Source organism: Thermoascus crustaceus, assembly GCF_041956765.1.
Source record: "Thermoascus crustaceus strain CBS 181.67 unplaced genomic scaffold VTN00scaffold_3, whole genome shotgun sequence".
Taxonomy (NCBI): domain Eukaryota; kingdom Fungi; phylum Ascomycota; class Eurotiomycetes; order Eurotiales; family Thermoascaceae; genus Thermoascus; species Thermoascus crustaceus.
The window spans coordinates 516,837-538,934 of record NW_027192529.1 but is presented as its reverse complement, the minus strand read 5'-3'; the positions used below and the strand labels follow the sequence as shown (position 1 = coordinate 538,934).

At 50.5% G+C, this 22,098-nt stretch overlaps 6 protein-coding genes across 6 annotated transcripts; 2 read left to right on the top strand and 4 right to left on the bottom strand.

The window, feature by feature from the left end:
- Window positions 1-583: 583 nt before the first annotated feature.
- On the bottom strand, window positions 584-2,590 carry VTN00DRAFT_5387 (uncharacterized protein; the record flags this gene model as incomplete). Its single annotated transcript, XM_069431912.1, has 7 exons — window positions 584-628; window positions 717-864; window positions 961-1,391; window positions 1,448-1,763; window positions 1,824-2,025; window positions 2,086-2,184; window positions 2,269-2,590. 7 exons carry the CDS (start codon window positions 2,588-2,590, stop codon window positions 584-586), a joined length of 1,563 nt encoding a protein of 520 aa, XP_069287824.1.
- A 1,583-nt stretch (window positions 2,591-4,173) lies between these two features.
- On the top strand, window positions 4,174-6,475 carry VTN00DRAFT_5386 (uncharacterized protein; the record flags this gene model as incomplete). Its single annotated transcript, XM_069431911.1, has 9 exons — window positions 4,174-4,207; window positions 4,269-4,621; window positions 4,699-4,778; window positions 4,842-4,917; window positions 4,982-5,195; window positions 5,262-5,677; window positions 5,760-6,053; window positions 6,120-6,280; window positions 6,385-6,475. 9 exons carry the CDS (start codon window positions 4,174-4,176, stop codon window positions 6,473-6,475), a joined length of 1,719 nt encoding a protein of 572 aa, XP_069287823.1.
- A 620-nt stretch (window positions 6,476-7,095) lies between these two features.
- Window positions 7,096-9,154, bottom strand: VTN00DRAFT_5385 (uncharacterized protein; the record flags this gene model as incomplete). Its single annotated transcript, XM_069431910.1, has 3 exons — window positions 7,096-8,236; window positions 8,330-8,904; window positions 8,984-9,154. 3 exons carry the CDS (start codon window positions 9,152-9,154, stop codon window positions 7,096-7,098), a joined length of 1,887 nt encoding a protein of 628 aa, XP_069287822.1.
- Window positions 9,155-11,845: 2,691 nt separating this feature from the next.
- Window positions 11,846-14,769, bottom strand: VTN00DRAFT_5384 (uncharacterized protein; the record flags this gene model as incomplete). The annotated part of the gene is made up of 7 exons (XM_069431909.1): window positions 11,846-12,160; window positions 12,216-12,929; window positions 12,980-13,753; window positions 13,803-13,834; window positions 13,887-14,109; window positions 14,164-14,575; window positions 14,645-14,769. 7 exons carry the CDS (start codon window positions 14,767-14,769, stop codon window positions 11,846-11,848), a joined length of 2,595 nt encoding a protein of 864 aa, XP_069287821.1.
- A 506-nt stretch (window positions 14,770-15,275) lies between these two features.
- On the bottom strand, window positions 15,276-15,912 carry VTN00DRAFT_5383 (uncharacterized protein; the record flags this gene model as incomplete). The annotated part of the gene is made up of 4 exons (XM_069431908.1): window positions 15,276-15,335; window positions 15,408-15,661; window positions 15,825-15,838; window positions 15,896-15,912. The coding sequence occupies 4 exons, from the start codon at window positions 15,910-15,912 to the stop codon at window positions 15,276-15,278; spliced, it is 345 nt and encodes a 114-aa protein (XP_069287820.1).
- Window positions 15,913-18,599: 2,687 nt separating this feature from the next.
- Window positions 18,600-21,684, top strand: VTN00DRAFT_5382 (uncharacterized protein; the record flags this gene model as incomplete). Its single annotated transcript, XM_069431907.1, has 2 exons — window positions 18,600-18,853; window positions 18,909-21,684. The coding sequence occupies 2 exons, from the start codon at window positions 18,600-18,602 to the stop codon at window positions 21,682-21,684; spliced, it is 3,030 nt and encodes a 1,009-aa protein (XP_069287819.1).
- Between the last annotated feature and the right edge of the window lie 414 nt (window positions 21,685-22,098).

The following is a 22,098-nucleotide window of genomic DNA, read 5'->3' as shown; positions in this document are numbered from 1 at the left end:
GAAAGTAATCGGAACCCCGTCCCGCGTAGTAGTGTTGGTGAGGTCTGTCGCCTGCAATCAACGACCAAAGGAAAAAGCGGGGAGATATTCGGACCTGAATGAGTTTGGTGCACTTGCTTTAAGGAGCTCTATATTCAGTATAGCCCCCTCAAGTTTCCTGGATGGGGACATCGATTCATTTACTGTGTACTGCGTAACTGTCAGTGCACAACACAGCAATAATTTAGCCACGGTCCTAGTTAACAAAAGACGTGAGTCTTACCTAAATTTTAATTGGGTCCGTCCTTGATGCCGGTAGCTCTCCTGGGGCTAATACCATGTAACAACCAAATAGTCCAACGACCAGAGATGTCGTCGGACGAACCTTCTGTTCCCAAAATCCAATGGTCCTGAAGGTAATATAAGTGACGTTGAGCTGGGGCAGCAAGTAAGGTAACTGTCGTAATATCGAAATTCGTTTCATAGTTTGATAGATAAATGGAAATAGATAAATAAACCAGATTTTGTTCATACGTTATGGTTTCAGATCTTATAGAAAAGATAGCATTCATTGACCCTGAGCAGAGGACAAAGTAAAGGCTCTCTACAACACATATCTGAAGCCCTTGTTGTCGATTTCTGTTTGGTCCTGCAAGAAAAGAAATGTCAGCATGAAACACTTGAATTACAGAACGCTGATATATAGAAAAATAATAGTGTTGAATATTCGAACTTACCAGCATCCCATTCTCTACGGCGTCTCTATCTCCGTTTCCGGGAATCTCCCCGTCAGCTGCCATGCGGTCCCGGCGCTTGTTTTCCAGATACATATAAATGTACAGAGTAATTATGGCAATAAGCTTGACTGCGTAGCCGACGAGCATGCTGTTAACAAGAGTTGTCAGTAACTTCATCTGCCTCTCTATATCGTCTCCATACTCTTCCACAGGAACGAGCAGGGAAATAAGGAAAGTCACATACGCAATATAAGCGCTCTGATACCGCGGCGCCTCGCTCGACTTGAATGTCTGCGGGCCAATAATATTTCCCACGCAGTAGCCCACGAAGAGCATCGCACCTGTGACCTGCTTCTTCGTGTAGCCCGCGATGTTCGAGCTGACGATCGTCAGGCTCATGCTGAAGCCCAGGCCCTGAAAGTAGCAGAGCCACAGCGCGACGAGCCGGCCCCATTTGTTTGAGTTCGGCAGTCCCACAAGCAGGCCCGCACCGATAATACAGATGCTGTTGGCGACGATCATGCAGGCGTTTCTAGCGTGGAACCTGCCTGCGTACTTTGTGGCGACGAAGCCGCCGATGAGGAGAGAGAGAAACTGCACGGCTCCGCCGGGGATTTGGAGGTATTGGGTTCCTAGAGTGTCGAAGCCAAAGGATTTTACTACGATTGAGGTGAACTGTATTGCATCATCAGTTAGAAAGGTGAAATATAGATGACAATGGTTAGGCTTACGCTCGTTAGGGCTGCGTTGGGAATTTGAGCTCCAATGGCCATGATAAACAGGAGCCACGTCTTTGGATCCCAGGCGGCCTGCAACAGCTGGTACCGTTTGAAGTGATGGTTCTTCACGCCCTGTCGGTTACCGGCCACGCGCTCAAGGGCAATTGCGCGTTCACGCTTTGTTAGAAACTTTGCCGTCGTAGGGAGATCGGGAAGCACAATCAACGAGACGATACCAGTTGCGACGGAGACGGAGCCGAATATTAAGAACACATACATCCACCGCGGAAGACCGGTGGGAATGTTGCCTACAGCATATCCGATCAGGCTGTAGGAGATTATCGTGTCAGCAAGACTTTCCAAGCCAATGTTTCTGATTGATACTCACCCTCCAAACATTGTAGCAATTCCATTTGTGCAGTAGTATGCCTCCAGGCGTAATGGCTGCTCAGCAGACGTATACCACATGCTCATGATGAGAACAAAACCGGGATTAACAATAGCTTCGACGAAACCAAGCAGAAAGCGGTTTGCTGCTATCCCAGCAAAATTATGACAGGCGGGAGTGGTCATCAGAAGGGCACCCCATACTATTGAAGTCCATGTGTCAGGAAGTATTCAATGTCGATGCAGAGACATTGGAATCTCACTTAAAGTTGTAATGCTCAGAACTTTGCCAGTCGGTAATCTCTGGAGGGCATATCCGGCAGGGTACTGTGCAACGAGGTATCCAAAGTAAAATATCGAACCTGTTGACAAGATTGAGCGATTAGACAGATGAAACTCTCTGAAAGAAATATGGATGGACTTCGAAGAGCAGTAACGAAACGCACTCAACCACGAGTAATTTTGCCCTTTAAGTCCTGTCCCCTGCTTCAACCCGTACACGGCTGCATAATTGATGCTGTTCTTGTCCAAATATTGCAACGTGTACGTCACGATAAGGACGGGCAGGATTTGCAAATCGATCTTGCGCAGGACCTTCTTGGCCTCCTCCGGGGTGAACCCAACATCTCGGGTCTGTTTATAGAGGTCGTAATTGTCATCTCGCTCCTCGGATGCCGTGCTTGAGATTGGAGGTGACTGAGTTTCGACAGTTGGTACTGTGGTTTCGCCAACTGTCGCCTCAATCTTGTCGTCTGAGCGGCGAACCATAGTGACGGCAGCCTTCTCCAGCCTCAACACCTCCCTTCTGCTTGGGTATCAATATTTCGAGAGCTTGTCTTCCTTCTTCGAGAGGGAGGGTAATTGGGCATAGCGCGGATTTTGTACTGCGCACAAGGAATGCCCTGACGGCCAAGCGCTATCGCCATTTCCAGCTGACGTTGGGTGAAAAGCCACGAGCCCACCACGCTAGAAATATAGCAGGAAAGAAAAGAACTAGGACGCGGGAAATGTCAAGTAGTACGTGGGGTAGCAGGTCCTTGATGCTATCAAGAACGGGTTGCTAGGGCCTCAAGGTCCATTGTGGCTGGTATCTGAGCTTCGCGTGTGGATGGAACATATCAAGCTCCGGCCCAGGATGTCTTGTCATTTCTGGGCACTGATTCGATGTATGAGAGGCTCTTGAGAGCATCCGGCGTGTTATGAGCGATGAAGATGCCTGTCGCTTTCCTGAACGAGCTCAGTCACCGATCACGACATCCACGCGAGTATTGCGTCTTCGCGCTGACGGCGAACCCCGCGGTGAACAACGTGGTCGAGCACACCCGAGCACGTTGAGGATAAACATGTGTGCCTCTCTCTGGAGGAGAGCATGGACGGGAGGTTGCATCCATCCCCACATGGAGAGGTTTCGATCTGGGGCGGATGAACTGCCATTCGTGTTGGGAGATAGCTGATGGGACCCCGAGCACGACATAATAAACACGTGCCATTCGCCAGCATAATAATAATAACCACTAGGTCTTATCACGAAACACCAAGACTCTATCGACCATTGGTAACAGATGAAATTTCTCCAGTCAAACAACTGCCTTAGCCATGCTAGCATATGGATAGCAATACAAGACGAACAGTCGACAATATGTCTAGCCAGCACTTCAGGATAAATCTGACAATCTGAAAGCCGGTTCTACCAATTAGCTACTCCGTAGATGGACAATCTGTCCTATATATTATTCTTCGTGACTATGCGGGTCCATGGTTTACGGTTATACTCCGGCTTGGCATGAATCTACGCAATTTATTATCTCATTACCAGAGACTCACTTCTCGTTTTATCCCTTACCTGATACCAGTTGGTCGATATCACTAAAGGAGGCAAGACTCAAAAATCAGAATAATTTTGTGCCAACAGCAACCGACAGGTTGCTTCTCATTTCCATCCGGTTCCTAAGTTGTAATATTGAAGCAGTTGCAGTTCCCGTTTAAAACACGACACCTAGCCCTAGGATATTTACACTCCAATAGGCAATATATGCAAGATATAATACAAATGCCAATACCACCCGATTTATCTCGAAAACAAATATGGAGACAAGTATCCGAATGGAGATAAATACAGAATAGAAGGATTCTTATCTCATACTTCCCCCTCTGCAACCAAGCTTTCATGTAAATTGACTTCCTACCGTTGTATTCTCCCAATATGTGACGTAATTGTAGCGAGACTTCTGACTCAATTGTCCCAAATCCCAGCAAAATAGCTAACGCTTTTGTTTCCAACAGCAAATGTAATGGAACATACTAACCAATCACTTGCTGTCCAGTCAATTGTATACTATATACTGGCAGTAATGACCGCCGTTTTCGATTTCATCACCGTTGGAGGTGAGAAACATCATCCTAGATTTTCCCAATTATCACCTTTCTAAAACGCTCTGTGACTTAGGAGGAACCGCCGGCTGCCTCCTCGCAGCCCGCCTCGCAGCCTCCAAAAAGAAACCCTCCGTCCTCCTCGTCGAGATGGGCGGCGAGAACGACGACGTCGCGGACCGCATCCCCTACGAGCGCTTCCTGACCGCGTTCAAGACCCCCAAGATGGAACTCGGCTACCAGACGACCCCGCAGGCTGCGCTGGGCGGGAAACAGATCCCCTACGCGCGGGGAAAGGGGCTCGGGGGAACGTCCGCGATCAACTTTACGTCGTACACGCGCGGTCCTGCGGCGGATTATGATCGCTGGGCGGAGCTCGTGGGGGATGAGGATTGGGGGTGGATGAGGTCGAAGGAGAGGTTTAAGAAGGTAGATGGCGTTCTGCCAGATAATTTTACCGTATAAGTAGGACTGAAGTGTCTTTGAGCTAATGCTGAACTCGTCAGATTGAATGCTTTCGCGGAAGCGTCCCTGAGCTGCTGGCTCGATATGCGAAACCGGACTTGGATAGCTATGGAAAAGATGGGTAGAATATCATCATATATCTCCAATTTGGAAGAATGAAAGAGGAACTAACATCTTGAAACAGCTTCATGAAGATCAGTCCACCATCTCAATGGGAACCAGAGACGCAGATCGTCATGGATGCTCTGACGGAATTAGGGGTATGTATTTATCCACCTTCCTTTGCCCTTACTTAGAAATCATGTCTTTGATATCAGCCTTCAGCATCCCATCAACCTAGACCAAAACACCGGCAATCCGATAGGCGTTGCGATCGGTATATCATCGTCGAGCAGTGGAATCCGAACCACGAGCTCCTCGGCATATCTGATCTCGAAGGAGCTATTGAACTTGACGATCTGGACGAATTCAACTGTGAGCAAGATCCTGTTCGAAGGGAAACGCGCCGTGGGCGTGGAGACGCTTAATGGTCGAACAGGTAGGTCCCTATCAGGTAGTCAACCCTAAATTAAGTCAACAGATGCTCAACCAATTCGACCACCAGCATCCGCCAGATTAGAAATCATCCTCTGCGCCGGCGCCTTCGACACGTCCAAGCTGCTCCTCCTCTCAGGTATCGGACCAGCCGACGAACTCTCAGCCCTGAACATCAAAGTCCACCACGACCTTCCCGGCGTCGGTAAAGGTCTCCAGGACCACTGCTCAGTATGCCTGACAGAGCTAATGAGCCGCTCATTCTCGGAGCGCGTGGCGTTTGAACTGTCTCCTGAGAAGGTAGAAGAGGCCTATAAGCAGTGGCAGATCGACCGTACAGGTCCGCTGTCGTTTTATTACGGGTCGAACGTGTCCGCGTTGATCAAGGACTCGAGTTGGTTCGACATGGAGGAGTTCAAGCAGCTGCCGGTGGAGGAGCAGCGGTTTCTGCGGAATGCTACGGTGCCGATGTATGAGATGGTTGTGGTATGAAACCTTCTTCATGTTATTGTACTCCATTCAAACTCCTTTTATTATGTCCTGTATAAATTGACCTTGAGAGCATCAGGGCGGCCCCCTCGTCCCCCCAACCATCCACCAATTCAACACCAAAGAAGACGGCTTCCTCTCAAACATCGTCATCCTCATGAACCCGCAATCCCGCGGCTCCGTGACGCTGGCATCCGCCAACCCGGGCGACTCTCCCTTGATCGACGTGGGATACATGACGCACCCGTACGACCGGCGGTCCCTGATCGAATCCGTGCGTCGGGCCATGCAGCTGCCCAAGACGAGACGGCTCGCGCCGTACTGGAAGGGGCATATCAATGTGCCGGGGAGTGAGGGGGATGAGGATATTTGGGTATGTAGTAAATCTTTTCAGGAGTCTCTGAAACGCTGATAAGTATATTTATTTTTTACATGACAGACCTTCATCCAAGAAAACCTCTCCCCAGTCTGGCACGCCAACGGAACCGTGAAGATGGGCAAGCCAGACGACAAGAGCGCCTGTGTGGACTCGAAGCTGCGCGTTCGTGGACTAGAAAGTCTACGCGTTGCGGATATGAGTGTTTGTCCGAAAACGGTGAAGTCAGTATAATACCTATTAAGCTCTCTATTTGCTATTCCCCGTTTTCATATACATATATTCTAAAGACGTCTTGTCTTGTTTTCGCTAACAAGGTTCTTCAAAGTAACCACGCACAATCCACAGCGTATCTGATTGGGGAATTCGCAGCCGAGAAGATCATCGAAGACTACGGTCTCGAGTGGAGAAATGGTTAAGTGGAAAACTTGCATCTTTTTTGTCCTTTTCTATTCTTATAGATGGCAGGGATGGCGAGTTTTATGTTTATGGTGGCTGAGATACGTAGAATTTAACTTTTGTACCTTAGGTACTATTCTAGTACTAATAAAACCCCAAATTGACAATGATAGCTTTCTTAAACAGAAATAAAAATAAGTCATGGCGGACAATTCATCTCATTAATTGCATGTACAGTACAATAATACATCTTGGAAATTCATACATCAACATGTGCATGCCTATATTAGATTTGACTCTGTCTGACTGGGGCAGCTTCAAATCCAGCTCCATGTCCAATTCCTTGGTTAAAGTCTCAGAATTTCCCATGAAGCTGAAACATAATCGGTCAAAATCTCGTCGTTGACAATCTTAATGTAACGTCCTAGGCACATACCTAACCTAGGTAGATCCCCATCGAAGCTAATGTATACTTCATGAAGCCGGTGCTCGAAACCCTATGCATATAATATCCAAGATATATCATCATAATTAATCACATCATCGAACCAGATCCTGCGGGTGCCCATCGTCTCTCCATTTCCCGGTCAGTTAGTCTTCGTTAGTCTAGAGACGTAAGACAGGAAAGAAGAAAAGTTCTTTAAAAATCGAACTCCTTCCTGAAAACGCTAACGTCCATCCCCGTCACGACCATATCAGCAAGGTCACGCCGTCCCATCTGGCTGAAGACCCGGCGCAAGGTGTCGTACAGGTTCGTGCTCTGGTTCTGGCTGATGTGGATCATACGCTCCAGCTGCTCATCGCCAATACCGTCGACTCCCTCGACGATCTCCCGCGCCCGCTCGCGTCCTTCCTGTTCGACGACACGGTGCATCGCCAGAGCGCCCAGGAGGTGCTGCGCAGCCTCCGGGTAGCAGCCGATGTTGATGCACGAGACACCCAGGTTGTAGCGTGCACGGACAAAGTTGGGGTTGATGGTCAGCGCTTTCTCGTACGCCTCGATTGCTTCTTCTGAACGGCCAGAGTTGGCGAGCGTGGCTCCTAGCCTGTTCCACAGTAGATGGAGCTGCTCCTTCTGGTTGGAAGTTCCGGTCTCAGTGGAGGCCAGGGCAGCCGAGAAACAGTCGACAGCCTTGTCGTACTCCTCTGCACAGTAGAAGAGGACACCCAGACCGACCTGCACATCTGGATCCATGTGCTCGCCGGACGGCGACAGCTGAGCGGCCTTGATGAAGAGGTCCGTGACCTTCGTGTGCAGAAGATGACGATCTGTGAAGCCCATATCCGCCTCCGGAGATAGGTCCTTCGGGTCGATGATCTGGGGATATTTGACGGAAAGCCACCGCTCGAGCGTGCGGTATGCCGTAGAGTCATATCCTTCATTGGTGTAGGAGACGGCCAATCCCATCAGAGCGTCGAGGTTGTTAGGGTCGAGTTTCAAGGCCTGTTCCAGTGCCCGAATAGCAGGACTCTCCTTCTCGTTCTGCGCCTGCGCGGAGCCAAGCATCGTCCATGCTTGCACATGCTGTGGATCTTTCTGCACTGCAGCTTCGAAAGCCAGAGCAGCCAGTGAAAGATTACCACCCTCGCGCATTATCTTCAGTCCCTCTTCGAATGGGTTGCTCACAGCTCGGAACGCATTATCTTCCTCAAACAGGTAGTCACCAAGTTGAGGGTCACGGAACCGGGTGTTGAGAGTGTCAAAGCCGTCCCACTCGCCCAAGTCACCCATGTGCAGGTTGTCGCCCATGTCAAACTTGACTTCATCCTCGGCCAGTTTCCTATGGGTTCCCATCTCAGCTTGGACACTTTGCCATACTCTCTCGAGCTTACCAAACTCTTTATCATTTTCAGGGCCGGTGGTTGAGACTGACCTATCAAGATCATTCAGCTCCGCCTCTATGGCCGCATTGGCCTCGTCGTCCAGGCTCTGCTGGCCCGCCGTCTCCATCTCAGCAAACTGTGCCTCCCAGTTCTGGTCGTCCAGCTCGACCATTCGCCCTTTGCCCTTATCCGACGTGGAGATTTCGGCTGGCTGCTGTTGCATTCCCATGGGACCATAGGGACGCATCATACCCATGCCGCCCATGCCCATGTATCCCATTCCCCCCAGCGGTCGCTGGTATCCGGCCATCATCGGTGACGGGGTAGAGGTGACCGGGCTGGATGTTCTAGGCATACCGGTCCGACTCTGCTGCTGAAAGCGGGCAAACTCTGCTGGCGTGAAACCTCCCCCATTCATCACAGGGGCCTTGGAGCTCTGAAAGGCGGCCTCCATACGGGCTTGCTCACCGGCATCGAAATCTGCCGCCCAGCCTGGCGAACCCGTCCGCGGTGGTGTGTTCTGCAGATGCTCCAGCTCCCTCCGCATGTGCTCCATGGCAAACGGCTGTGCGGGCCCCGGGCCCTGTGGTATCTGACTAGGCTGCTGCATGAATTCATCCATCATCTATCATTGCAGTATCATTATTTGTTAGTTAACTTGGAAAACCAACATGCAAATTGCTTATGAGTGATAACATGCATACCTGGTCCTGGCCTCCGACCATCCCTCTCGACCGCATGCTCTCCTGCATGCCACCGGGTCCTCTCCCAACCAGCCTATCCCGCTGTAGTGACTTGTCATCCTGAACATGTTTTGTGAACTGCGCCAGAGGATTGCCCGCCGTGGAGCACTCGGCGCCACCGAGGAACGACATGGTGAGTGTACAGCACAGTCAAGCGCGGAAGGTGTCGGAACGACAACCCCCGACGAAAGGTCGATATTCAGAAAAGGAGATGAAAGAACGGAAGGAAGGAACAAGATAGAGGATGGGTGTGACGACAAGGTGGACAGAGGAGTCGAGTGCGGAGAAGGAGTTGGAGACGAGAGAGAGACGGAGAGATGCATATCCAGCTGCGTCTCTGCCCCGGCGTGGGGTTGGTCGCCGGCGTCTGCGCCGTGCGCTCTCCGCTTTTTGCCGAGGTTCCCCGGCCGCCCGCACGTCACGTGGGGTATAGATCTACACGCTTAGCAGTACAACGGTGTGGCATTCCAAGCTATGGAAAATGCAAATATATTACAGTAGAGTAGTTACCTATGTATACTTCGTACCAGCTACTCAGCAATATAAAAAGCAGAGAGTGTCGTCTATTGCGCAGTCCTAACTGAAACCTGGTATATGCTATATACACTTTTGCCCGTTGAATACATCATAGAACGCAAGCATGGCTCATGAGAAGATAGTAGCAGCGCCGTCTTCCGCTGGCAGAAACCCTGTACAGAGAATGCTGGGATGAACAACAACAATGACGGGAATAAAGCGCGAAGACGTTCGTCTCATACAAGATCTCGAGTAACATCCCCTCCACGCGCCGTGATGCTGCATGACTACGGCTAACGTTTCAAATCATGCTGCTCCTCCAAATTTCCCAATTTAGTTTAAACCTCAGCATTGGTGGAGGTATCCTGCGACGGGCGATCTTGCGGCAGGCGTTCCCGAGCCTTGTTCGAGTAGCTGAAGTCAACACGCAGTCTCCTGCCGTAGGGAGCCTTGCTGCTGAGGACGGCCAGTGCAGCCTCAGCGCTAGGAATGTCGATGAAGTCAGCGTGGGCAAAGCCCCTTGGCTGGCCCGTCCTGCGGTCGACAGCCACCCGGACGTCGATGACGTTGTGGATGTTCCTGAAAATGTCGTTGAGGTCGCGATCCGTCAAATCGAACGAGATGTTTCCGATGAAGAGTGTCTTAGAAGGAGCGTTCCGTCCTTTCTTTGGTGGGCGGAAGTTGTTCTGCGCATAGTGGGCGACGATACGGCGGCCCTCGAAGATCTGCATGTGCATTCCTTCAATGGCACGTGTGGCGGCCTCAACACTGTCAAAAGTGACGTATCCGAAGCTATGCAACGTCGAGGAGTCAGCTTTGTCATCATTTCTCCCATCTCCAGAAGTATTGGTTCCGAAACCAGCTCACCCCTTGCTCAGACCACGGTTGTCGTGGACAATCCTGACGTTCTCCACGATTCCAAACTTCTCCATCTGCCTTTTCAGATCCTCAGCGGAGACATCGTAGAAAAGATTTCCGACGTAGACCGTCTCCTTGGGATCCGGCTGAGGAATGGGTATGCGACGTTGTTGCTCTGCATCCTCCACCCTGGGGGCTTCAGTCTCCGGCGCAGCATCATTGCCGGCTTGGGCGACGGCCTCCGCCCACTCTGTGACTTCCGGCTTCGTGGGCTCCGTGGAGGTCGCCTTTATAGCAGATTCCACCACCTGCTCGTCAGCGCGATCGGCCGAGGTCGGTACATCCTTTGTCTCTGGTGTAGGCTCGTTTGCGGCCTCGTCACTGGCCCATCGTCGCTGAAAAGCAGAACGCGGCAGCTGGCGGTTCAGTCGAAGAGCAGGAGGAGTGATGGTGGTAATTGACCTCGGCTTACCCAGAATAGAGGTCGAAGAAGAGGAGAAAAGGCGAGTCGCTGCTCGACGGAAGCAATACCTGCAGGTGGCCGTGTTAATGTACCGGCTAGTCTCAAAGGCGCAGATAGACGAACAAGACACACTTACATCTTCAATGATAGGGTATCAAATGGTATATCATCAAACGAATGTCTTAGGAGGGGTAAAAAGGGGAGAGAAACAGGGAGGAGACGCTGCAGCGGCAAAATAAGCTAGGCAAGCCTTCGCGCGCTTGCAAACTTACCCCAGTCGATTCCTCGGATACATCCAACGGGCCGCGCGACGTCACGTGGTAGGCCTGAACAGCGCTTGTAGACCAGTTAGAGCTGGTATGTATTACTACTCCATGTCCAATAATAGCTGTTACAGAAAGGCGTCTCTGTTCTTCATCCTGCTACATAGTGGACACCAGATTGTATCGCAAGGAACAGGATGCCGGCATTTGTGTCTACTTAAGTGCTGAGGTCCACTTAAGTACCGAGGTGCGGGGAAGTTATATTCGATACAGAACAGCATGGAATCAAGAGCACTCGTCTGATTACTTCATAGTATTATAGCCAACGCGCCCGGAACTAGAGAAAGAATGGAACAGCGTTATTCCACGTCAATGTCCAAAGAGCCATGTCAACGTAGGTTCTTTCAAACCAAACAACCGCTCAAGACAATATATACCTGCGAAGCGTACCAGGCCCCAGAACTCATATGGGGTGAGTTGGGAGAATGACCCGTCTATGGCGAAAAGCACACCATACAGAAGATAAACACACCAACGGAGTCCCAAAGATAGCATATCATCTTAAGGTCCCGTAATATACATACGCAGGCGATACTGCTCTTCATTCCTCATTTCAGTTCCTTTATTCCCTACAAAAGATTTTTGCACTCCGCCCTGAATTAAAGATCAATATTCGGGTATCAGTTCCTCAGCCAGAAAATTTGCATATACAATAGTATCGAATCACATCCCACCTTGACCCCTACCAGTGCTCCCTGGCTGGTGGGGCGCACTGGGGTTATTATTGTTGACGTTCAACAAGAGCCCAGTTGCTGGACTACCACCGGTGTCGTAATTAACCCCATGTTGCGATGTGAATATTCCTGGGAGACGATTCGTGGGCCGAACGGCGTCTGCCATACCATTGCGCGCCGTCGGTATCGGTGCTGGAGTGAGGGGTGACGGTGTCTGTTGTTGCGGCTGCTGCATCTCCAACATGGGCCACAACTGGTTCGAGTTGTCAAGGGTCGAGCTTTGGATGTAATTATCCCACGCCTCCTTTAACTCGGTTAGATTTTGACCTCTTTTATCGAATGGGAAGGTTACAACATACCCAGTCCAGGTTCAACGGCTGCATATCGGGCATTTGCCCGAACACGCTGCTGAATGGCGAAGGAGCACCCTGTGGCTCTCCCATCGGTCCCAATCCTCCTTGCGGCAACGGTGTGTCAGCCATTTTGAACATTGGTTCAGTAAATGTCGATGGTCCCGTATTCAACGGACTCATCCCACTGCTCAGCAACCCCAATGTCATTGCGGCGCTCTGCTTTTCGTCCTGCGGCTCGAAGACAGGGGCGTTGGTATTACTCTCTGCACCCTGTGGCCCGAGATGCAGTTTCCCAAGCATCACCCCGAGAATTTCTGCAGCTTTCCACGCCTCCATCGACTCGTCGCGCAGTTCGTTCCAGATCTCTTTCGACTGCTGTATAGCCGCCAGCATTTCTTCACGTCGCTCGAAACCCCATGTATACAAATCTCCAGACGGCCGACCAGCCGCTTGTAACTGAATTCCATGGTAAAGATCGAGGCAAACAATGGTCGCAGCTAAGAGGAAGTCGGTGGAGCTGAGTGAGGTAACCTGATACCGCTTATTTCGCAAGCGGCCGGTTGGACGGGTCTCTGCGTGGAGTATCGACTGGAATCGTAGTAGTTCCATCGATGAATCGATGCAGGTGCGCCGGGAGTGGGCAAACCGCGGATTTTCACGTGCGCGAGCAAGATAACGTCTGTGGAGAACGCACTGAGCCTTGTGATAGACACTCATGACCTAATATCCGTTAGTACCGACTGAGAATGAAGAGGGGACGAAGATAATACGCTGAATCTTGACATTATCAAAGCGGTAGGATCAAGTTGACATTCTTCGATGGGGCGGATATGCAGATGTTCAGGAATCAAGTCGCGAGCCCGGCGGAGTTCGTTATCAATCTCCATGACTGTTTCATAAGGCCCACTCTTGACGGATGAGGTGTGCTCAATGACCCGACCAAAAGCATATGCTAGACGCGCCTTGGCGATCAGGTAAGAAACCTGTGTGGGCTCATTCTGCGGTCGAGGGGGCGGAAGCTCTTTAGAATCTTCATCAAAGTCTTCGTCGTAGAGGTTTCGTGGAATCTCCGTATCGCTATCCCCGGTACGCATCATGCTTGGAAGTCCCACCTGGAATGAAAAGAGGAGATCGGCTTGTCGCACGAATGTCCATATTCGTCTTCGCATCTCACCTTGAAACGGCGTAATATTGGGAAACATATTCGAGTCCCGGTGGTATCCCATCCGCATTGCCAATCGGGCAATCATCCCTACAAGCACCCAGACAGAGACATCGGCCTCCCTTGTTTGGGTATAGTCACCGTGGAGGTGTAAGATCAATGTTTCGATCAAATACGGATACGGTTTGGTATAGTCAGCCAATGTCAAGCATTGGGCCATCAAATTCCGATACGTCCCTGCCATATCCAGGGATTTGCCCCGAAACTCTGGCGGTTCGTCCCCTTCCCTGTGATAAGACAGCATAGCAAGTCGCATCATAGCGAAAAGCATGCCGATCCACACAATACAAGATTTCGAAGGGTCTTCCCAGTATTGGTTATACTATGAGAATTTAGCATCAGTCCGAACTCGTGCAGCCCAACTTCCTTACCTGCTTCTGAAATGTTGGCCCATGGAGGATATCTGAAAATACGTCAGTTGACGGCTCTCAGGGAACCGGAAGACAGCAACTTACGTATGGAGGGGTCATAGCTGTTGAAGTATCGAGCAATAAGGATGTCCGTCGTGTATCTCGAAGGAAACGACGACATGATCTCCGCTCGACTTGGGGGTTTTGTGGCACCAAAAAGCAATGCTGAACCTGGAAAGTCGATATCCTTCCTCGAAGCCTTGACCTTCTCTGCCTGTTCCTCGTACTGCTTCTTGTGCGTTATGAAATAATTTCGCACTTCCGCTATCTGTCAAACTGTGAGAACCTAGTAAACAACTGCGTGTGTGACTGCTCTGCTTACATCGTTCAGTACTGCCGACCAATGCGCCTCGCTAATATAATACGATTTGTTGTTGTCGACCTTCATTATTCCAAACGACTTGGTGACCTGCTCCGTATCACTCTCCTCCTGACCATCCGCCCCGTTCTCGTCCCCGTTCGTTCCATTAGAGTTTTTACCCGACGTCGTGCTGCCAGTACCAGAAATGGCTGCAGCTGCAGCTGCGGGGCCTGCAGATTGCGCACCATTTGTCATCAAGGAAAGAACCAGACCCTCCAGCCTGTCTATCCTGTTCTGCATATCATCCGGCGAATTGGAAGTGCCCTGGTTCAACGTGCTTCTCTTTCGAGCGCCAGGCTGAGCGTATGTACAGGAAGCAGAATCGCCCCGCTTGATACAGTTCTCGCAAGGGTGTGCGCGATTGCATTTCAGCCTGGCAACCACATCAGACAAATGGCCCATGGCTCAAGACGCAGAAATAATAGACGGAAACAGGACTTACTTCCTATGCCGACAGGGTGCGCAGGAGAGGGGGACACGATTTCTCTTCCTGATCACTCTGAACTGGCCTTCTGGCGAGTGTGCGCCGGCGCTAGAGGATGTAGTAGACGGTGGAGTAGGTGACATTTTTGTGAAAAAATATTAAACCTCTTTCTTAAGTAGATATTGACAATAATGGCAGGGGAGAACGGTGTGCTGTGACTGAGATCCAACGCAGGACGCAGCGACTACCTCTAGACAGCAATTGAGAGCACAGCACAAGCTGTTCTCCAAAACACCCACTGGAGAGCAGATATCTCAATTTGCAACCAGAAGGGTGGCTTTTGCCGTAGGGCAGGATCCGCTGCGTCGTGAGAGCCTGGTGTCGTCTTCCTATCGCTCTCGGGGACACGTTGATTCCACGTCGAGGATTCTCGACACAAATTGTCGCTTCCTACCACCTAATCGGCCCAGACCCGCTACAAGAACGCTCGATACGGTTCGTCCGCTGCTAGAAAACTGGTCACTATGTGTTGCGCAGGAATCCAGCACGTTTTGCGGCAGATGAACTCAGGGCAGCTGGTCGCACGTCGCGAGGCTTATCGTCAATTGCTGCCCGTCGACGTCGACGAGGCTCAACCTTGCCGTTTTACCTAGCAGAAAATCAGGTAAATAGAGCGGAATCGGAACGAACAGGAGGCTGAGGAGCTGCGCTGGAAAGCAGATTAGCATCACAGTCCACGATCTAGGATGCGGGGCGTGGTTCTCAATGCGGTCGAACGAACCGGTCTGTTCGAAGCACTCCCGGTGGCGGCGGGGAAGAGCTTGAAGAACAACGCAAATCCTCCAGGAAGACGGTTTCGCGCGAAATCCAGAAACTGATTTTCACAAGCTGCCTGCAGAGGCCGCAAGACTTGTTGCAGCGAAAATGGAGGGGAAATTAAGGCCTTTCGTTCGTCGTCAGCCGACGACCTGATGCCTGATGCGGAAGGCCTATGTCGCCCGCCGTAGTCGATCGAGACGCGCAGTCCGGCGCAGCCTGCGACGGCAGCAAGAGAGCAGCACTGTTGGAAAGGCCATCTTCTCGCCTTCTATAGACTTTTATAGACGGTCGTGGAGTCAGACGGAGGCTAGACTCACACAATTACAGCATACTTACTAGCAGACAATAAATCTCTCTTTTCGCAAGGCCCATGACGCACGGTGTAACCAACTCCTACCTCCTAGATAGTACACGACCGTAAGAGGCAGCCAACAACAGGGGCATTCTCACCTGGGACGCGACAACATCCTTCGATAGAATCTTATTTTCATAAAAGATGATATACGGGTCCTCTGGTTCTTCACGACACCCCACAAGACCCTCTCAAGTTGAAGCCATAGTATCTAGGAGGTACATGCTACTGTGCATTGATACCTACATGTTCTGAGCTCCGAGTCCAGCCTCGCTAAGAAAGCGTATTTCTCGTGCAGGCCAAGAATTCTCCGCCTGACACAGGTAGAAACAGCTGTGTCGGCACAGCCAGTGTCCAATGCAGCTGCGGCGTTCCGTTGCCCGTTGCATGCTTTCTCGGAATACGGCTTAGCCAGTTAGACTCATTCGCTAATGACTTCTAGCATGTTGTCCTGCATCTCCCTTTGACTCATAACTTTCGGTCCACTACAGCGCGATAACAAATCAAATCACAAGGTCTTGTTTGCGAATCACTGATATACTGGGCTATGGCGCTCCGAGCAGAGAGAACTTGGTGTACATATCACCCGGGCTTATGATTGGCACAGCAAAGATCCCCCCGGCGTCTCTGAGGTATTATCAGACTGGAGGACAGATATCAAGGCAGGATCGCAGCATGCTAATGCAGAATGTACGCAGTAAGCAGCTATCACTTGCTGCAATTCGCTACTCCGACGCCAGGCAGCACAATTTTTGCTGCTTCTTTGCGTCAGCAGTATTATCAATACGGAGCTGCGGAGAAGGGTACATGTGTGTTTTTCGGAATGATCCAAGCACCTATAGGTACAGCAGAGACCATACCATACTATTTCGCCTTGTCCTGCTTGATAAGCGCATTTTACCGTGGGGCATTGCAACAGCTCCTACATTTTTGGGAAGGTTTAATCAAACACATCGAGGTTTAAGGTGTATCTGGACAAACTGTTGGTTCTATAAAACCTCGTTTTCTAATCCTGCATTGATCGCTTACCGCTGATGGCAGTCATTGATCAGGCTTATCCTCAGTTTTCAACTATCCGTAACAATGGTAGATATAATGGTACCAGCATCCAATCTGAAGGGGAAACATTGCAGTATCGCTGCAAATACTTATTCGGATAGAAAGGCCAACAAGTACGATTCAAATGCTGGATTGTTATTTGGTTCAATGTCTAGATGATCAAGATCGACAGGACAGGCTCTGGAAATCAGTGTGAACAACGGGGCTGAATTTGAACTGAGCCTGTCATTTGCATCAGATTCAGCCATTGGTAGCTCCCAGCTAAGTACGGAGGATGCGGACAAGTATGACTGGGTACATGCGTATTCTGCTCCGCACCTTTACCACTACCATCATCATACCCGAAATCAAAACAAAACCTCATTACACTTTGTTTAACGTAATCCACCACCGAGCCAGCGCGGCCCCGCATTCTGCCCCCAAATTCTGCCCTGAATGCCGCAACACCTATTATATTAAAAATTCTATAAAAAGCACATATATACATGAATCTGAAGCTATTTACTAGGGTATCTGGTCCTAATATGGCCAATCTGATGGCAGTTACTGCACTGCAGTGGTGCTCGTTTCTTTCGCTCCTGCACTTCCCCTAATGCTTGCTCAGCTTCTTGAGCAAGCTGCTGGCCTTGAGCACCTGTTAGAATGCCTCCTGTAGCAATGAAAGATCTAGGGGCTTCTCGCTGTCACTTTTGATGCTGATTAGCGGCATGAAGCTCTTCCATCTGCTGCCGAAGCATGAGGACTTCATGCATAGTAGATTCACATGCCTTTGCCAGCTGACCAGTTGCTTGATTTGGGGGGCTTTGAGAATGACGGTCAATAAGCTCCTTAATAAGTTGTGTCTGCTTTTGCACCTCTGCAGTAGAATGAAGAGTCTTTGCAACTCAGGGGCCATCAGAAGAAGGTGGAGTAATCTTTTTGGCCTGAATATAAAGCATATCTAGTGTCACCGGAGGCCTAAAACTCTAGGCCGATCTCGTGGGAGTTTATCTTGAGGAACAGGAAACAAGTGAAAATTAGAAGATGTGACGTACCTCTAAGTCTGATTTTGAACTGGAGGTTCAAAATGGGCGAATGTCTTGCTAGATACTTCAGACAGCTATATAAGCTAGATTGATAGACAAGTTGACCACGGGGTCCTAATCCACATGGCTAAGATAGTGGGCGGCCTCGCTCATCCATATCAAGGATCCATTGCTTTAGTGAAGATTCTTCAAGATTGGTAAGCTTTTGACCATTTGCTGCAGTATCAAGGCGAGCAGACATGAATGAAGTGTTTCAGTGTGGAATATGGGACATCATATTCATCAGCTGCTGCTTTTGCATTAGAGATTTGACCATCTTTAATTGCTTTAACTGCAAGCAATATACGGCCTTCTATTCGCCATATTTGGTGGTTGTAGATGGTATGGTCGAATAGGGGGCGGCTCGCTCGGTGGTGGATTACGTTACCAGTCATATGGACCTATTAAAGTGAGCTTTATGCACAGCCCCCAGGTTTGCTGAGGTTTCTGATTCAAGGTGTTTGACCGCTCAATAACCGGTTGCCACGACAAGGAGTTTTATCTGCCCAACGTTCAGATCCTAGCGAACTGCATCTCAACTAGGCGGCGGGGTAGTTAAAGCACCCCCTCTCACCCCCCTCCCACTTTCTTCTCTTCCCGCCACTCCAGACTCATCTCATGAGCATTCTCGTTACTCAACTGCCTTAGAAGTCCCTTGCTACATGTGAAAAATAACGCTATGTCGGGCAGGCAAGATCGTGGTGGCCGTGGTCGGGGCGGCAGCAGGGGCGGAGGACGCGGCGGGTTCCCCTCCGGAGAGCTGCCATTCCGTCCCAGTCGAGGTGGCCACGAGGGCCGCGGTGGTCGCGGCCCGGGCGGCAGAGGCGACTCCAGGGGACGCGGAGACTTCCGTGGTAGAGGAGATTCGCGCGGTCGCGGCGGGTTTAGAGGTGGGTTTGGCGGAGGCGGAGACCGGGGCCCTGACATATTCACGTAGGTCTCCTTGCATTATCTAGTCTGATGAGAGGGTAACCCGGTGGTGCTCTAGGCCCGCTGGTGGAATTCCGGTCCCGGATCCCAACGTCCGGAAGACTGAAGATGCTATCGAGAAAGCGGCCCTTTCGAAAATACCGTCTAAGGGACTTTTCCCTTCACGCCCGGGTTTTGGGACCCGCGGACGAGCAGTTGAGCTTTATGCCAACTACTTCGAGCTGTCGACAGCGGCCAAGAAGGATCTTTTCCGTTACAACGTGGAGACCTTGGCTGATAAGGATAAAGGCACCCGCACGCCTTCAGCCAGAATAAAGAGACAGATAATCAAGCTTCTTCTTGAGCAACACTTCCGACCGCATCGGGACAAAATAGCCACGGACTACAAGTCCAACCTGATATCGAGCGTCAAATTCCCCCAGGACCAAAAGACGTACAACGTCGAATACAGGGAGGATGACGAAGATCCCAGTGAGCCTAGCCGGAGGAGCTACCGGGTCAGGGTTCAATTCACGGGGAGTCTTATGTTGTCTACACTCCTTAATTACCTGACATCCACCAATGCGAGCGCTATGCTTAATAATGAGCCCAAGAACGAAATTTTGCAAGCGCTGAACATTGTCATGGGTCATAATCCCAAGACACAGACAGACATTACCTCTGTTGGTTCAAACAAGCATTTTGCGCTGTCTCAGGGACTGGTTGAGAAGGCAGGTCTTGGGGGAGGCCTGGAAGTATTGAGAGGCTTCTTTGTCAGTGTTCGGGCTGCGACAGCACGTCTTCTTGTGAACGTTCAGGTGAAGCATGTTGCCTGCATTCAAGGAAATAGACTCGACCGTGTCATACAAGCATACGGTGACGAGAATGGGCGCAACACGTTTAGGCTTGAGCACTTCTTGAAAAGAGTGCGGGTACGTGTCACGCATCTCAAGGACAAGAAGGGCAGAGAAGCTCGACGCATTAAAACTATTGATGCCCTTGCAAGTAGAGGAGATGGACAGGGCTTACCCCATCCTCCCAGGGTGGAAAGGCACGGTGCCGGTCCTGAAAACGTGCGGTTCTTCCTTGAACGACCTGGAGAGACAGGGCAATACATCAGTGTTGCGGAATGGTTCCGCCGTCAATACAACATAACGGTCGCATCAGGGATACCGGTCGTGAACGTTGGAACCAGACAAAAGCCATCGTACTTGCCAGCCGACGTCTGTGTCGTTGAGCCAGGCCAACCGGCAAGTTCGAAACTGACTCCCACTCAAACGCAGAATATGATCAGATTTGCTGTTCGCAGGCCGGCACAAAATGCGTCCTCAATAGTCACAAATGGAGCTCGGGTTCTTGGCGTTACACCTCAGATCAACAACACCCTTGCCAATTTTGGCTTGAATCCTGTTCCAAATCTGATAACAGTGCCTGGTCGCGTCTTGGATGGCCCAGTTGTCTACTATAACAATAATAAATCGGTCACGCCCCAAGGTGCTAACTGGAATATGAAGGCCATTAGGTTTTCAAATCCTGCTAGGCTTCCGTCTTGGGCATGGTTATATATCGATGCACGGAATTCAAATCCGGCACAAGGACCGTTCCAGGATACCTTGAAAGCCTTCCATGCCAAATTACAGGAGCTTGGGATACAAGTAGGCCCACTGGTTTCCGGGCTGCGCATTGGCTTAGCAGGCAACGACCAAGCTGATGAAACGGAAATTGAGAGGGCTATTGACCAGAGCATGGCAAAGAAACCAGTTTTGCTCTTAGTCGTTCTACGTGGCAGGGATACGAAGATCTACAACCACGTGAAACTTACATGTGACGTCCGGAAGGGAGTGCTCAATGTCTGCGTCGTCGCAAATAAATTCATAAAAGAGAGGAACGATCAGTACTTTGCCAATGTCGGCCTGAAGATCAACCTGAAGCTTGGGGGCCGAAATCAGTCTTTGCAGGACAGCAGACTCGGTATCATAGGGGAGGGAAAGACCATGGTGGTTGGCATTGATGTCACGCATCCTTCCCCAGATTCCGCAAGGAATGCTCCCAGTGTTGCAGGCATGGTGGCATCTGTTGACCGGTTCCTTGCCCAATGGCCAGCGGATATCCGGATTCAGCAGGGTAGGAAAGAGATGGTCGTTTACCTTGACTCTATGTTGAAATCTCGTCTCAGGCTCTGGGCCCGTCACAATAAGAATGCTTATCCAGAGAACATCCTGGTCTACCGCGACGGAGTATCTGAAGGACAATACTCCATTGTTCTGAAAGATGAATTACCACTGCTCAAGAAAGCATGCGAAGAGCTCTACCCCGCCAGCGATAGCAAAAAGGGACTTCCAAGGATTTCCATCATCATCGTCGGCAAGCGCCACCATACCCGCTTTTATCCAACCAAAAAGGAAGAAGCCGACAGGTCCATGAATCCTCAAAACGGCACAGTGGTGGATCGTGGAGTCACCGAAGCCCGCAATTGGGACTTCTTTCTGCAGGCTCACACCGCGCTCCAAGGCACGGCCAGGCCAGCCCATTATTTCACCGTGTACGATGAGGTCTTCAACGCGAAGCAACCCAAGGCGCCGTTTGAGAATACCGCCGACATCCTGGAGGACCTCACGCACAACATGTGCTATCTGTTCGGCCGTGCCACTAAGGCCGTGAGCATCTGCCCGCCAGCCTACTACGCGGACTTGGTTTGCGAGCGTGCGCGCTGCTACCTGAGCAGGTTGTTCGATGCCACTCCCCAGGCTACGCCGGCCGGCAGCGTGGTCGAGGGCGGTGGTGTGGGACAGATGCCGGACTCGAGCGATGTCTTGATCCATGCCAATGTGAGGGATGCGATGTTTTACATCTAGGTAGTTGCTCCTGTGCTGAAACCCCTGGTTCGAACATACCAGCAGGAGCACACCGCCTTGCGGATGTTCAAAACCTCCTATTAAACCAACACAGACCTTCATCCACGGATATCTACCAGAATGTCAAAATACAAAATCCAGAGACGAGACAAGTACAGATCTTCACGCCAGGACTCGTATCACTAAATTGCAAATTGACTCGCGGGTCTTTTACATCTTATTCTGATAATCTAACGGTCTCTCAAACTCTTTGAATTTCTTGGTTTAACTAATGTCTTGATCTTCTTTCATGTTGGAAATAACAGTTAGCACCCGCTGAGCGAGACCTTGTTGGACTTTAGTTCCAATTTCAAGGTTGTGTATGTACCGCCACCTTGGTTTCAATTTATACCCAGATCGGTGATTAAATTTGAT